Source organism: Crocuta crocuta, unplaced genomic scaffold, assembly GCF_008692635.1.
Source record: "Crocuta crocuta isolate KB4526 unplaced genomic scaffold, BGI_CrCroc_1.0 scaffold193, whole genome shotgun sequence".
In the NCBI taxonomy this organism is placed as follows: domain Eukaryota; kingdom Metazoa; phylum Chordata; class Mammalia; order Carnivora; family Hyaenidae; genus Crocuta; species Crocuta crocuta.
Window position 1 is genome coordinate 656,061 of NW_027529624.1, and position 12,743 is coordinate 668,803.

General features: G+C 34.7%; 1 protein-coding gene across 2 annotated transcripts in view; it reads left to right on the forward strand.

Annotated features, from left to right (window-relative positions):
- The window catches only part of WASHC4 (WASH complex subunit 4), a 59,685-nt gene that overhangs the window by 28,280 nt on the left and 18,662 nt on the right, over positions 1 to 12,743 (forward strand). For both annotated transcript variants that reach the window (XM_077761998.1, XM_077761997.1), the window contains 10 exons: positions 1,160 to 1,267; positions 2,198 to 2,344; positions 2,471 to 2,550; positions 3,900 to 4,005; positions 4,581 to 4,697; positions 6,363 to 6,531; positions 6,810 to 6,964; positions 8,461 to 8,535; positions 8,803 to 8,907; positions 11,747 to 11,881. In XM_077761998.1, the coding sequence (XP_077618124.1) occupies positions 1,160 to 1,267; positions 2,198 to 2,344; positions 2,471 to 2,550; positions 3,900 to 4,005; positions 4,581 to 4,697; positions 6,363 to 6,531; positions 6,810 to 6,964; positions 8,461 to 8,535; positions 8,803 to 8,907; positions 11,747 to 11,881 (1,197 nt within the window). The remainder of the gene's footprint in view (positions 1 to 1,159; positions 1,268 to 2,197; positions 2,345 to 2,470; positions 2,551 to 3,899; positions 4,006 to 4,580; positions 4,698 to 6,362; positions 6,532 to 6,809; positions 6,965 to 8,460; positions 8,536 to 8,802; positions 8,908 to 11,746; positions 11,882 to 12,743) is intronic.

The window sequence follows — 12,743 nt, forward strand, 5'->3', positions numbered from 1 at the left end:
TTGGCAAGTTTTAGCCTTTTTTTAAGATGTATTATTATTATTATATATTTTAATGAACTATAAATACAGAAATGCATGTGTATATGTACATGAATATATATTTAATAAACATAAAGAAATGATAGCACTTAAAAACCCTCCATTCCATTTAAGAAATACTAATATTTTCAAAAGCTCCCTGTGATGTGCTCTCTGCTTCCTCAGAGGAAACCACTGTCCTGCACTTTATGCTTATCATGCCCTTGTTTTTCTTATTGGGGTGAATGTATAAACGATTCATCACTTAGTCATATATGTTCTTGAAGTTTATATTAATAAGTAATACTTCATGTATTCTTTTACTTTTTTAAACTCAGGATTTTGTATTTGAACTTATCCATGTTGGGATGAGTAGCTGTGGTTCTTTCATTTTCATTGCTGTGTAGCTTTCCTGTAGGTGGACTTTTGGATGATTTCCAGTTGTTGCTACTATATACAGGGTTGTTGTTCTTGTATTTGTTTCTTGATGTAATTGTGCAAGAGTGTTTCTGAGGTTTGTATCTACCAGTGGATTGCTGGGTTGTGTGTTACATACATGTTTAGCTTTCCAAGATAATGCTAAACTGTTTTCTAAAGTAGTTAGAGCAATCGGTTTATATACCTCTGCAATAGATTAAGCTTCCCATTGTTCCCCAACTGGCCAACAATGGTATCATCTGGCTTTTTTTGGAGAGGGGGTGAGGTCGGGAGGTAAATGATTTTATGTTTAATGTTTATTTCCCTGATTGTTGACGAGGGTTTCTTTTTCAAGTGTTTAGTAATTTGTGTGAAAAATCAGTTCATTTCTTTTGTTCAGTTTTCTCTTATTTACCTTTTTAAAAAAATTATTTGCCTTTTAAAAACGTGTCATGCATTTATTCTGAGTCCTAAACCCTCGCGCATGGCGGATATTTTTCTTATATGTCTGCTTGCCTTTTTATTTTTTTAATAGTGACTTTTGATGAACAGAAATTCTTAATTTTAATATAATTGAATTTACCAATCTTATCCTATATAAGGATGCTTTTGGATCCCATTTACAAATTCCTTACCTGGCCCAAGGTCTTAAAGATATTCTTTCTATAATTTTGCCTGAAAGTTTTAGGTTCATTTTCACAGCATTGCTTGTGGTTCTTTTTAGGCTATAGAGCATATGTTCTACAGAAGAAGCATGGTTGTGGCTGATTCAGTTTCACATATAACACAGCACCTTCAACATCAGGCTCTTAATTCTATTTCTGTAGCCAAGGTATGAAAGTTATTCTTTATTCAGCATAATTATCTTTTTAGTTTGCCCTTCTGTTGTTTTATATGTGTTTTTTATTTTTAAGCAGTTTTTTTAAAGTTTATTTCTCTTTTAGACAGTGAGCATGAGCAGGGGAGAGTCAGAGAGACAGAGGGAGAGAGAATCCCAAGTAGGCTCCATGTTGTCAGCGTGGAGCTCAATACAGGGCTTGAACTCACCAACCATAAGATCATGACCTGAGCCGAAATCCAGAGTCGGGCACTTAATAGNCCATGGTATTTTATGATTGTTACTTAGAGCAGTCAGGGTTATTTTAACTCAGAACTTGCAGCATGGAATACATTAACACTCCACTATTTAAAAATGACATTGTGGGGGTGGCTGGGTGGCTAAGTTGGTTAAGCCTCTGACTCTTGATTTTGGCTCAGGTCATGATCTCCTGGTTCGTGAGATTGAGTCCTGCTTCAGGCTCTGCACGGACAGTGTGGAGCCTGCTTGAGATTTCTCTCCCCTCACCTCACTGCCCCCTCCCAACTTGTGCTTTCTCTGTGTCTCAAAATAAACAAACATTTTAAAAAATGGCATTGTGTGCAGTTTTAAAATATGCCTCTTTTTTAAAGAAATAATTTTGTTATTAAGTTAATATGGAAATTTAGAATCTGGCCTGTGCTGCCGTCTCGAACTGCCTTTCAAAAAGCCTAATGTAGAAATTTAAAAACATGCCTAATACATTTGCTGTCCCCGACAGCATTAAATGGTAATGTTACACAGATAAAGCACATATCATCAGAAAAAGCTGATCAAGGAAACCGTTTGTCTAAGCTCTCAAATTGAATCATGGACTAGATTACCACGAAGTTTTTCTTCTGAGTCTTTGTTATTGCTTCAGAAATAAAACTGTTATTTCTTGCTTTCTCTCTTTTTGTCTTTTAGAAAAGAGTAATTTCTGACAAAAAATATAGCGAACAGCGTCTTGACGTGCTCTCTGCTCTAGTTTTGGCTGAGAACACTCTAAATGGACCAAGCACAAAGCAACGACGACTTATCGTTTCTTTGGCACTAAGTGTTGGCACACAAATGGTAAGTGTATTGCTATTATGGAAGGAAACTGAGATCTGAGATTTCACAGTTCCCTTGTTATTGACCCAAGAAACATGTCCTTACTTTGACTGCAGCTTCTCTGTCATTCTTTCCCCTCCCTGATAGAAAACATTTAAAGATGAAGAACTCTTTCCACTACAAGTAGTCATGAAAAAGCTGGATCTTATCAGTGAACTTAGAGAAAGGTAAGTAGAGATATGTAATGATACTCAAAAGACAAGACTAGTAGAAGCATCAATTTTCTTTTTAGCATAGCCAGAGAAGAAATATAACCCAGTGAGACCATTAGTTTGTATGTCACTCTTTTAGCCTGACTAAAATGAGACTATGACTGGGGATCATATTTCTTCAACTTTGCTTCTATAGTAAGGAGATAGTTTCTGGACGAACTTGCTGAGGAAACATGGTATCCTTCACCTTTAGAACATCTGCTAGACCCTGGTGCATGTTGTACTGCTTTATGAGTATCCTAGTGGACTTTTTTTTTTTGGTAATATTTATTTATTTTTGAGACAGAGACAGAGCATGAGCAGGGGAGGGGCAGTGAGAGAGGGAGACACAGAATCCAAAACAGGCTCTGAGCTGTGAGCACAGAGCCCGATGTGGGGCTCGAACCCACAAACCACGAGATCGTGACTTGAGCTGAAGTTGGACGCCCAACTGACAGCCGCCCAGGCGCCCCCGCAGTGGACTTTTAAAATTGCTGCTTCATAACAAAGTTTCATCACTTAGAGATTCATGTCACATAGTTTTCTGTAATTTTATTTTGACATATGAATTGGAATTAATTCACTAAAATGACTTAGGTTTTGGAAGGCTTATTTTTGTAGCTCTTTATGACTTCATTGTTTTAATTGAGGAAGCAATATGTTTCTTGAAGGGAAAATGGGTGTTATGAATTTTGATTCCCAGGTGAATTAAGGTTATAGCACAATTTTTCTTTTAAAGCTTGTATTTATAACAATATTTTTGTTGTTCTAAGAAGCTGAGACTTTAAGTGTACGTAGTAGCATTTAGCTTTCTATCTTCACCTTCTTCATTGTAAGATACTTAATGAACATTTTGTTGCCCCAAAATGGTGTGAAATAGTCACTTGACTATAGGCAGGTGAAGTGTAACTATTTTTTGTTTTGTTTTGTTTCGGTCACAGTTTTTTAAAAGGTTCTGCTTTTCAACTTTAAGACAGGTAGAATGGTACATGTGATGCAAGTATTGTAAATTCCGCCCTATCAAATAGTATTGAAAAATTTAAATTCTATGTAAAAGTTATGTGTATCGTTTTTCAAGTGTGTTTTAGAACTAAAGCCTATGTATAGAATTCTGACAGTGTCAGATATTGGAAAGTTTTGTTACCCCTTCTTCAATTTAAAAAGTATTTTGTGGCTTTTCTGTACTAATTTTGGGTTAAGTGATATAGGGGTTACAAAAATGGGTAGGACTGAGCTCTTACTGTTGTGATGTATAATGTTCCTTTCATTGTTTCGGTAGGGGGTGCTTCAGTTTTGCTGCCACTAATTACTACTTTACATTATAGAGTCCAAACGCAATGTGACTGTTGTTTTTTATACTGGCATCGAGCTGTCTTTCCAATTTATTTAGATGATGTATATGAAAATGCTGTTGATGCAGCCAGATTACACGTAAGTGAAGAATAATATAAAAAATAATGCCATTATTTTAGTCACTGTACAAACCATTCTGATTAGTTTTGGATACAGTCATTTGACTTAATTGGTCATTTAAAATTTGCTGATGTTTTTACAATACTATCCATATTTAATAAGCATTTATACAGTCTGTAGTTAAACGATATTAATCCTTATGAGTATCAATATGTTTAACTCTTTTAATCATTCTCATTTCACTTGATACTAGTTTATGTCACAGAAAGCTGACATTTACTTGTCAATAAGGAATATGTTACTCAGATCTTTCTATTTCTTTATGGAAATAAATATTTGAATGTTCAAGACAAGAAAGGATAAGGAATGTGAATTTTTGGTTGATTTAAAATATATTCCTTAGGGAATAAAATCTGGCTCTTCTGTAGGAAAGTAAGACAGGCATGTGTGAGAAAAATTAACGTTCAGATTGAGGTTTTGTCTTTAAAGATAGATAATTAACCTTTGTGATATATGAATTTTTTCTTTTGTGATATTTCTTAATTAGAACTCTGGCTTTTCTGCATTCACAAACATTCTGGTTTTCTTCTTAGTACATGTTCAGTGCTTTACGTGACTGTGTACCTGCTATGATGCATGCAAGGCATTTAGAGTCCCATGAAATACTCCTGGATTGCTATGACAAAGAAATTATGGAAATCTTAAATGAGGTAACATCATATTTGAAACTGCATTCCAAATACCTGTTTTAAGTTTTTCAGTGTTTGGAAAAACTTTCTGGATTCAAGCAGGGTTTTATATATATATTCATTTTATATATAAGTAGTAATATAAATTATTTATGAATTACTGTCTAGGATGAAGGAACTCTTCAGTGTCACTATTATGCTAAATTGATCTTTAATTCCTAATTTTATATAGAAATTTGGAGTAGGGGTTTGGGAAAAAATGTTCACTTTAGTGAATAGAAGATTTTGAGTGTAAAGTTTTTTATTAGAAGAATGCAGATACAAAGTGGGTTTGAATATTGGATGCTGCTAATGGTAGTGCACTTCTGGCAGCTTAACTAGTGATATTTTATTGAGTTATTTGGAGAGCTACCGAAAAATTTCTGTATTTAAAGATTTACTTATGTAACAAATAATTCAGATGCAGTGTAGTATAACTCTTCTTGTTTTACTGGAATCCATATTATAAACACTGACATCTTTAAATTTTCATCTAGCAATATTACATGGAGGGAGAGAGAAAAATGAGTAAAGTTCACAATATGAACCATATGCAGGTTTGATAAAATTTTGAAAAATGTTATATAATTTCTTATATTAACTACTCTTCTTTAAAAATAAGATACACATCTGGCCACTATTTAGAACTTCATGGTAGACCAGAAAAGATTGATTTCATGACCTTTAGCGCAATGAATTTTGTGATTTTTTTTTTCTTTTTAATGATTATCATAAGGAAGCTTTTTAAAAATTTCTTCTTGTTCTCAAGACCTTTCCTTCTTTGTTACTGATTTCCATAAATGTTTATGCTTTATTTTTTTTAATGTTTATTTATTTTTGAGAGGGGTAGAGCATGAGTGGAGGAGGGGAAGAGAGGGAGACACAGAATCCGAAGGAGGTCTACGTTGTTTGCTCAACCAACTAAGCCATCCAAGCACCCCTAAATGTTATACTTTATATTGTATTTTCACGTTTCTTATAATGAAGCCATAAGACATTAGCTGTTTGAAGTTTCTTCAAGGGTTTTAAAATATTAATGAAAATAAAAACCTTAGAATTTATCTAATTGCTCCATGGTCAAAACAATCATTGGTTTAAAATGGAGAACAGGGGCACCTGGCACCTGGCTGACTCAGTTGGTGGAGCATGCAACTCTTGATATCAAGTTTGTGGGTTTGAGTCTCACGTTTGGTATAGAGATTATTTAAAAATATTTTTTTGTTTGTTTATTTTTGAGAGAGACAGAGAAAGAGTCGGGGAAGGACAGAGAGAGAGGGAGACACAGAATCTGAAGCCGGCTCTAGGCTCTGAGCTGTCAGCCCTGAGCCCAATATGGGGCTCTAACCCACAAACCATCAGATCATGGTTAGGAGCCGAAGTCAGACTCCTAACCGACTGAGCCACACAGGCATCCCTGTTTAAAAATCTTTTTTTAACAAGTTTAAAAACAAAATGGAGAACAAGTAATTTTCCTTTTCCTGATAAAAATAATATTTTCCCAGAGCTTATTTAGACTCTTAAACTAGTTCGACAAACCCTTTCATCGTTGAACCGATTATAAAACTCTAATGGTCAATGACATATGCCTTAGAGGAAGAATGCAATAGGAATATCATTTTGAAAAATTATCAATTTCTTTGTGAATAGCATTTACTGGACAAGTTATGCAAGGAAATAGAGAAGGATCTGCGGCTTTCTGTGCACACTCATTTAAAACTGGATGACCGAAACCCTTTCAAAGTTGGCATGAAAGACCTGGCCCTTTTTTTCTCTTTAAATCCAATCCGATTTTTCAATCGTTTCATTGACATTCGAGGTGAGTGTTTTGTTTTCCTTCTTAAAGTCATATTCTATATCAGTGTGCCCTTAAGTGTTAAAGAACGAGTAACAAAAAACTTTGAAAGTATTTTTGTGTTATTCATTTATTCTTTCTTTTTTAAAGTTTCTTCATTTTTATTTTCCTAGTACCTTATTTTAAAGGAAGAAATCTGATGTTCAAAGACAAGTTATTTCCAAAAGTTTCATTTCTCTTCCTCTTCTACTTTTTCATGAATCAAAATTCTATTTACTTATTTATTAATTTATTTTTGGTAGCTTATGTAACTCACTACCTAGATAAGACCTTCTACAACCTAACAACAGTAGCTCTTCACGACTGGGCCACTTACAGTGAAATGAGAAATTTAGCTACCCAGCGTTATGGATTGGTTATGACAGAGGCTCATCTTCCTAGTCAGACTTTGGAACAGGTATAGTAGAACATGTTTCTGTTTCTAGCATAGTATGTTTGTAGCATAACAATGTTTCTCTAAAAAGTCTCTTTTTTTCCTCTTAGCACATGTTTATAATTCAAGAAAATATTTACTATATAAAACTATATACTTGACAATAATAAAAACTTAAATGGTGCTGATTTGCTTTATGAATAGTTTACCACAGGCTTTCTGTTTACACTCTACCTTTTGTTGAACATCTGAAATATGCATAGATTGAGATAACGCTGTTTCAGAAACCGTGGAATAGTGAGGTGATGGCTTCTGCAGAATTGTAAAAAGTTTAGTCAAGATCACAGTTAAGGATTTTAAATCTAGATACAACGTATAAACATCTTAAGAGAAATGGTTAAATGTATATGATTATAAATATATTCTTAAAATGAGTGCATAGAAGGATTTAGTTTTGCTAATTCAGTAAGCAAATTTACAATATGGCACTATCTCATGAGTGGAAAAGATTATGTTTTTGGTAAATTCGCATGTACTTTTTCTAAGAAAATCCAAAAATAATATTTATCAAAATAATTTGTTCTGAAATTTGAGGATCATAACTTTTCCTCCATCCTACTGCTGTAGGAACCATTTCTGGAATCAGTTTGTATTTACTTTCATTCATTTATACATTTAGTATTTACTGAAAAGATGCTAGGCACCGAACTATATTTCGGGACATAAAAATAAATAGAAACAGTCTCTGCTCATGTACTTACAACCAAGGGGAAGGAAAAGTGAGTAAACAATTTTTAGCTTGAAACATGAGAAAAACTAGAATAAAAACTTAAAGGGGTACTGTGATGCTCTTTGGCAGTTAGAAGAGCTGTGAGACAATGTGTATTAGGTGTTATAGTGATAACTCAAGAGTTAAGGATTCTTAATAGGTAACGTGTACATTAAAGGTGGTCTTATATAATTAAAAGAAGCCTAAGGATTTGGAATTAGACTTTATAAAAACCCCTGGGTTCTACCTCTTCCTAGCTGTTTGACCTTGGAGGACTCCCTTAGCTTCATTTTCTTCCGCTGTGGAATTTAGAAGACTAATACCTCATTTTTTGAGAATTACATAAGAAGAACCTTGCTTGCACAGTGCCTGAACAATAGTCTGTATTTTAAAAATATCACCACATATCCTGACTACCTTGTAGAATCTGGCCATTAGTTTATTTAGTAAAATATATACAGAAGAGTTTTGGAAAGACAAATATTCTCAAGAATGGTGGGGAAATGATTGAGTCATGGATCTGTGAAATTTTAAATGTAACTGTTCCTGTCCTTACAAAAGGAGTAAGACAACAAGCAGCCAGCTTCCCCTAGGGAGGCAGTCCTGATTGTAGCAGTTAGGAGGCTCCTTAACCTTTGGTTGTACTCTTTGTATAGTTGTTTCTAAAGTAATTCTGAATATTGGTAGTAAGTCACTATATTGATGCAAGTCTGACTGTTTATAATAATAATAGAACTCTTGGGTTTTGTAGGGCCTGGATGTTCTGGAAATTATGAGAAATATTCATATATTTGTGTCTCGATACCTCTATAATCTCAACAATCAGGTGAGTGGGTTTTAGAATTTTTTTTAATGTGGGTGGAGGTATAGTAGGATGGCTGGGGGGCAAAGAATTGATTTTCATTAGTGAAAACTAGTGAAATAACGCAGAAAATAATTGTTTAGAGATTTTTTTATTTCTTTGATTATATTCCTGAATAACATTCCAATTAAATTATTTTTAATGAAATAGATTCTAAAATTTTCTTTGTGTAACTGACCAGCATCTGCTATGGATTATGTTGTTACTTAGTGTAAGTTTGTTTCATTGCAGATTTTTATTGAACGAACAAGCAATAACAAACATTTGAACACTATCAATATTCGGCATATTGCTAATTCAATTCGAACACATGGCACAGGAATCATGAATACAACAGTAAGAATCTTTTTGGGGGAGCGGGTGGGTAAGACTCCTATTTGGTAGTTTGGAAAATAGTTTTCTCATAGAACATCCTGGTAAATATACACTACTGCTTGTTTCTGTTATACCTGAATTTCTATTCTTCTGGTTGATATAATGTCTAGGGAGGGGCTGCCTGGCTAGCTTAGTCAGTAGAGCATGTGACTCTTGATCTTGGGTTTGTGAGTTTGAGGCCCATGTTGGGTGTAGAGATTTCTTTAAAATCTTTAAAAAAAAAATGGCACTATAGTTGTGTTGAATGTGATGGAAGCTCTGTGATACAAAAGGCATTTTCAAATATCTTACCATCTCAGGGTCATCACTATAAATAGTATTGGAGATTTGGGGACATCGGCACAAATGTATGTTATCTGTGTGGATCGTCTCATCCTTTGTTGCTTTTGCACGCGAGCCATTGATAGTAGTTCATTAACATTAATCATGCTCGTTTTGAGGGGGGAGAGCTTACTAATTATTTGATATCCATAAAAGTAGAAATTTACTCAAAATATTCTGAATCTTAGAAGTGGGCATTCAATCACTCGAGGGAATCACTTGTATTTGTATCCTATTTTTTCTGTTTTTTCTTCTGTGATAAAGAGCAATCTTTGACTTTACCAGGTTTTCAGGGTATACTTAATTTGTCCTTGAGAAAAGAAGAATATGAATGCTTAAATAATAAATTAGTATTAAGCATGTTTGAAAGTAAAAGAATAGGGAGGAGTTACATAACTGGAAATTACATAAGGACCATTTTAATGTTCGGTGGGGGAGTCATTAAAGTATTTGAGCTGATGATAAGAGAGGTGATTGGAGTTCTGGTTTAGTGGTTTCCAATATAGGATTGACATAGAGTTTTTAATTTAAGGAGTCATCCAGGTGGAGATTATGTCTGAACTTTTAAGGATAAATAAAGTCTTCTTTGACCTCGGATCTGTCAGAAATCTCATTCATGGGGCACCTGGGTGGCTCAGTCGGTTAAGCGTCCGACTTCGACTCAGGTCATGATCTCACGGTTCGTGGGTTCGAGCCCTGCATTGGGCTCTGTGCTGACAGCTAGCTCAGAGCCTGGAGCCTGCTTCAAATTCTGTGTCTCCCTCTTTCTGACCCTCTCCTGCTCACGCTGTCTCTCTCTCTCTCTCAAAAAAATAAATAAAACGTTAAAAAAATTTTTTAAAACAAGAAATCTCATTCATGTAATAGATATAATTATGTATGTGTTTTACATGTCCAGGACACTGTGCTAGGTGCTTTGGTGAAAAGATCAGTTCCTGCTCTTGTGATTACACTCTAGCAGCGGATATAGTCCTCAGTCAGTTGATCACACTAATGAATGTACATTCCTGATGTCTGATGATGTCAAGTGAGCATAGAAGAAATAAGATGAGGGGCACCTGGGTGGCTCAGTCAGTTAAGCGTCTGAGTTTGGCTCAGGTCATGTATGATCTCACGGTTCGTGGGTTCCAGCCCTGTGTCTGGCTGACAGCTCAGAGCTTGGAGCCTGCTTCGAATTCTGTGTCCCCTCCTCTCTTTGCTCCTCCCCAACTCGTGCTTGCTCTCTCTCTCTCTCAAAAATAAACATAACAAAAAACCTGGATGATCCCACCAGGATGTTTTTAAATTAAAAAACAAAACAAACAAAAAAAAAAACAACCACCACCAAGATCAGAGATTGGCGGTTACCCATTGTTAACAGTAGGAAGGTTAGGGGTGCCTGGGTAGCTCAGTCAGTTAAGCATCTGATTTTGGCTCAGGTCATGGTCTCACGGTTTGTGGGTTTGAGTCCCACGTCAGGCTCTTTGCTGACAGCTTAGAGATTCTGTGTCTTCCTCTCTGCCCCTCTCCCAGTCATGCTGTGTCTCTCCCCCCCCCCCCAATAAATATTAAAAAAAAAAAAAGTGGGAAAAATAAAGAGACTACTTCCACTGGACTAGTAGTAAGGAGATCAAGGAAAAGCAGTGTTTAAGCCACAAGAAAAGTTATGAGAAAGCACCCATTTCTAACACCAGGTAAATGAAGACTTAAAAATGGCATATATTTGTCAAAACAGTAGTAGTTTTTGAGGTTGGAGGAGATGGAAATTAGTATAAGGCTTCCATCTGTAGGTCAGAGGTAATGTTAAGTTATTTTGGCTTTAATCTCAGCTCAAACCTAACCTTGACAGCAGGGCCTTTTATCATTATTCATTTTCACAGCACTGGCATTTCTCATTGTATGAATTATTACAGATGAGATTTAATAATTTATTTCACATATTTAGATATCTGTTACTCCTGGTAGAATACAGACTTCATGATGACAAGCACCATGTCTAGCATGAGAGCAGATACACCCTGCCTTGTGCGAAGGGGGTGCTCAAAATATTCCTGGCTAAATCATTGTTATGTCTTCCTTCAGGAAAGTTCAAAAAGCATCATGTTTCTTACTTTAGTACCATTCTAGACATGGAGGTTAGTAGTCTTAGAGATGGAGGAATAGGGACTTCTGATTGTGGCTTATGGTGTAAAAGCTAGAGTGTTGAATTTGGTTTTTTGATTCTCACTATAACTCTTAGTTCTACTATGAGAATATTTTCCTTTTATTTCTTTTTCTTCCTTTTATAAGTAGTGAAAATATTTAAGGGGAGCTTATAGTTCTGTAAACCTGGACAAAAAAAAAACTTCACTTAAATATTTTTGGTGTGAATTAGGCTTTGTAAATATTTGACTTTATGAAATCTCATTTAGAGTTTAGAGATGATTGTCATTCAATCAAATTGATTTGACATTAATTTTTATATTAACTTCTCCCAACTTTTTGTATTTTAATTTTATAGGTTAATTTCACCTACCAGTTTTTGAAAAAGAAGTTCTATATATTCAGCCAGTTTATGTATGATGAACATATCAAATCCAGATTGATAAAAGATATTCGGTTTTTCAGAGAAGTCAAGGACCAAAATGATCATAAGGTACTTTTTATTATTTTTATATTCTTTTCAAGGTAGTTTAATTCAGCTGTTGAGTACATAGCAGATTTTTATGCTGAAGTTCATTATAAGGATCTCTAATGGGATTTTAGGGGGTTTTTTCTTGTTGTTATTTTTCATAATAATGTCTCCTAGATCTGGCCTCCAAGTTTCTTTTATTTTTCCTTATAGTTTCTTACTCGTAGGCTAAAGTATAAGGATCCTGGTAGCCAGGTGTTACTTTTCTTTATTTTAAAATAATGCAGAAGTAAAACATGCTTATTTTGAAACGTTTAAACAATGTAGAATACATAAACTAAATGACCTCCCTCATTTTGCTTTCCTCCCCGTTCCATTCTCTGGAGGCAGTTGCTGTTAACATTGTGATATGATGCTTTTAGTCGTCTGTGTGATAAACATACCTGATTACACGTATTGCTTATTCTTTCTAACAAAAATGGAGTAATACTACACAGATTATTTTACATTATGCTTATCACGTGTCTCTACATATAGATCTACCTCGTTCTTTCTAACAGTTGATAGTAAAGATGTATATACCATAACTTATTTAACCTTGTCCCACTGACAGATATTTAGATTTTTCTGATTTTTTTAACGTTATGTACAGTCCTGTAGGGTAACATCCTTACACATTTATCTCTGTATATTGGGATATTATTTCTGTAAGGTGAATTGGCTTGAAGAGAAATTTCTAGGGCACAGAATATGAATATTTAAAATTCTGATATATGTTGCCACGCACTCTAAAAATATCACACCAAGTGTTATTCCATGTATTATAAGAATACCGTTTTCCCTTCACCCCCTGTGCTGAGTTTTCTAACAATGAGGAGAGATGGAA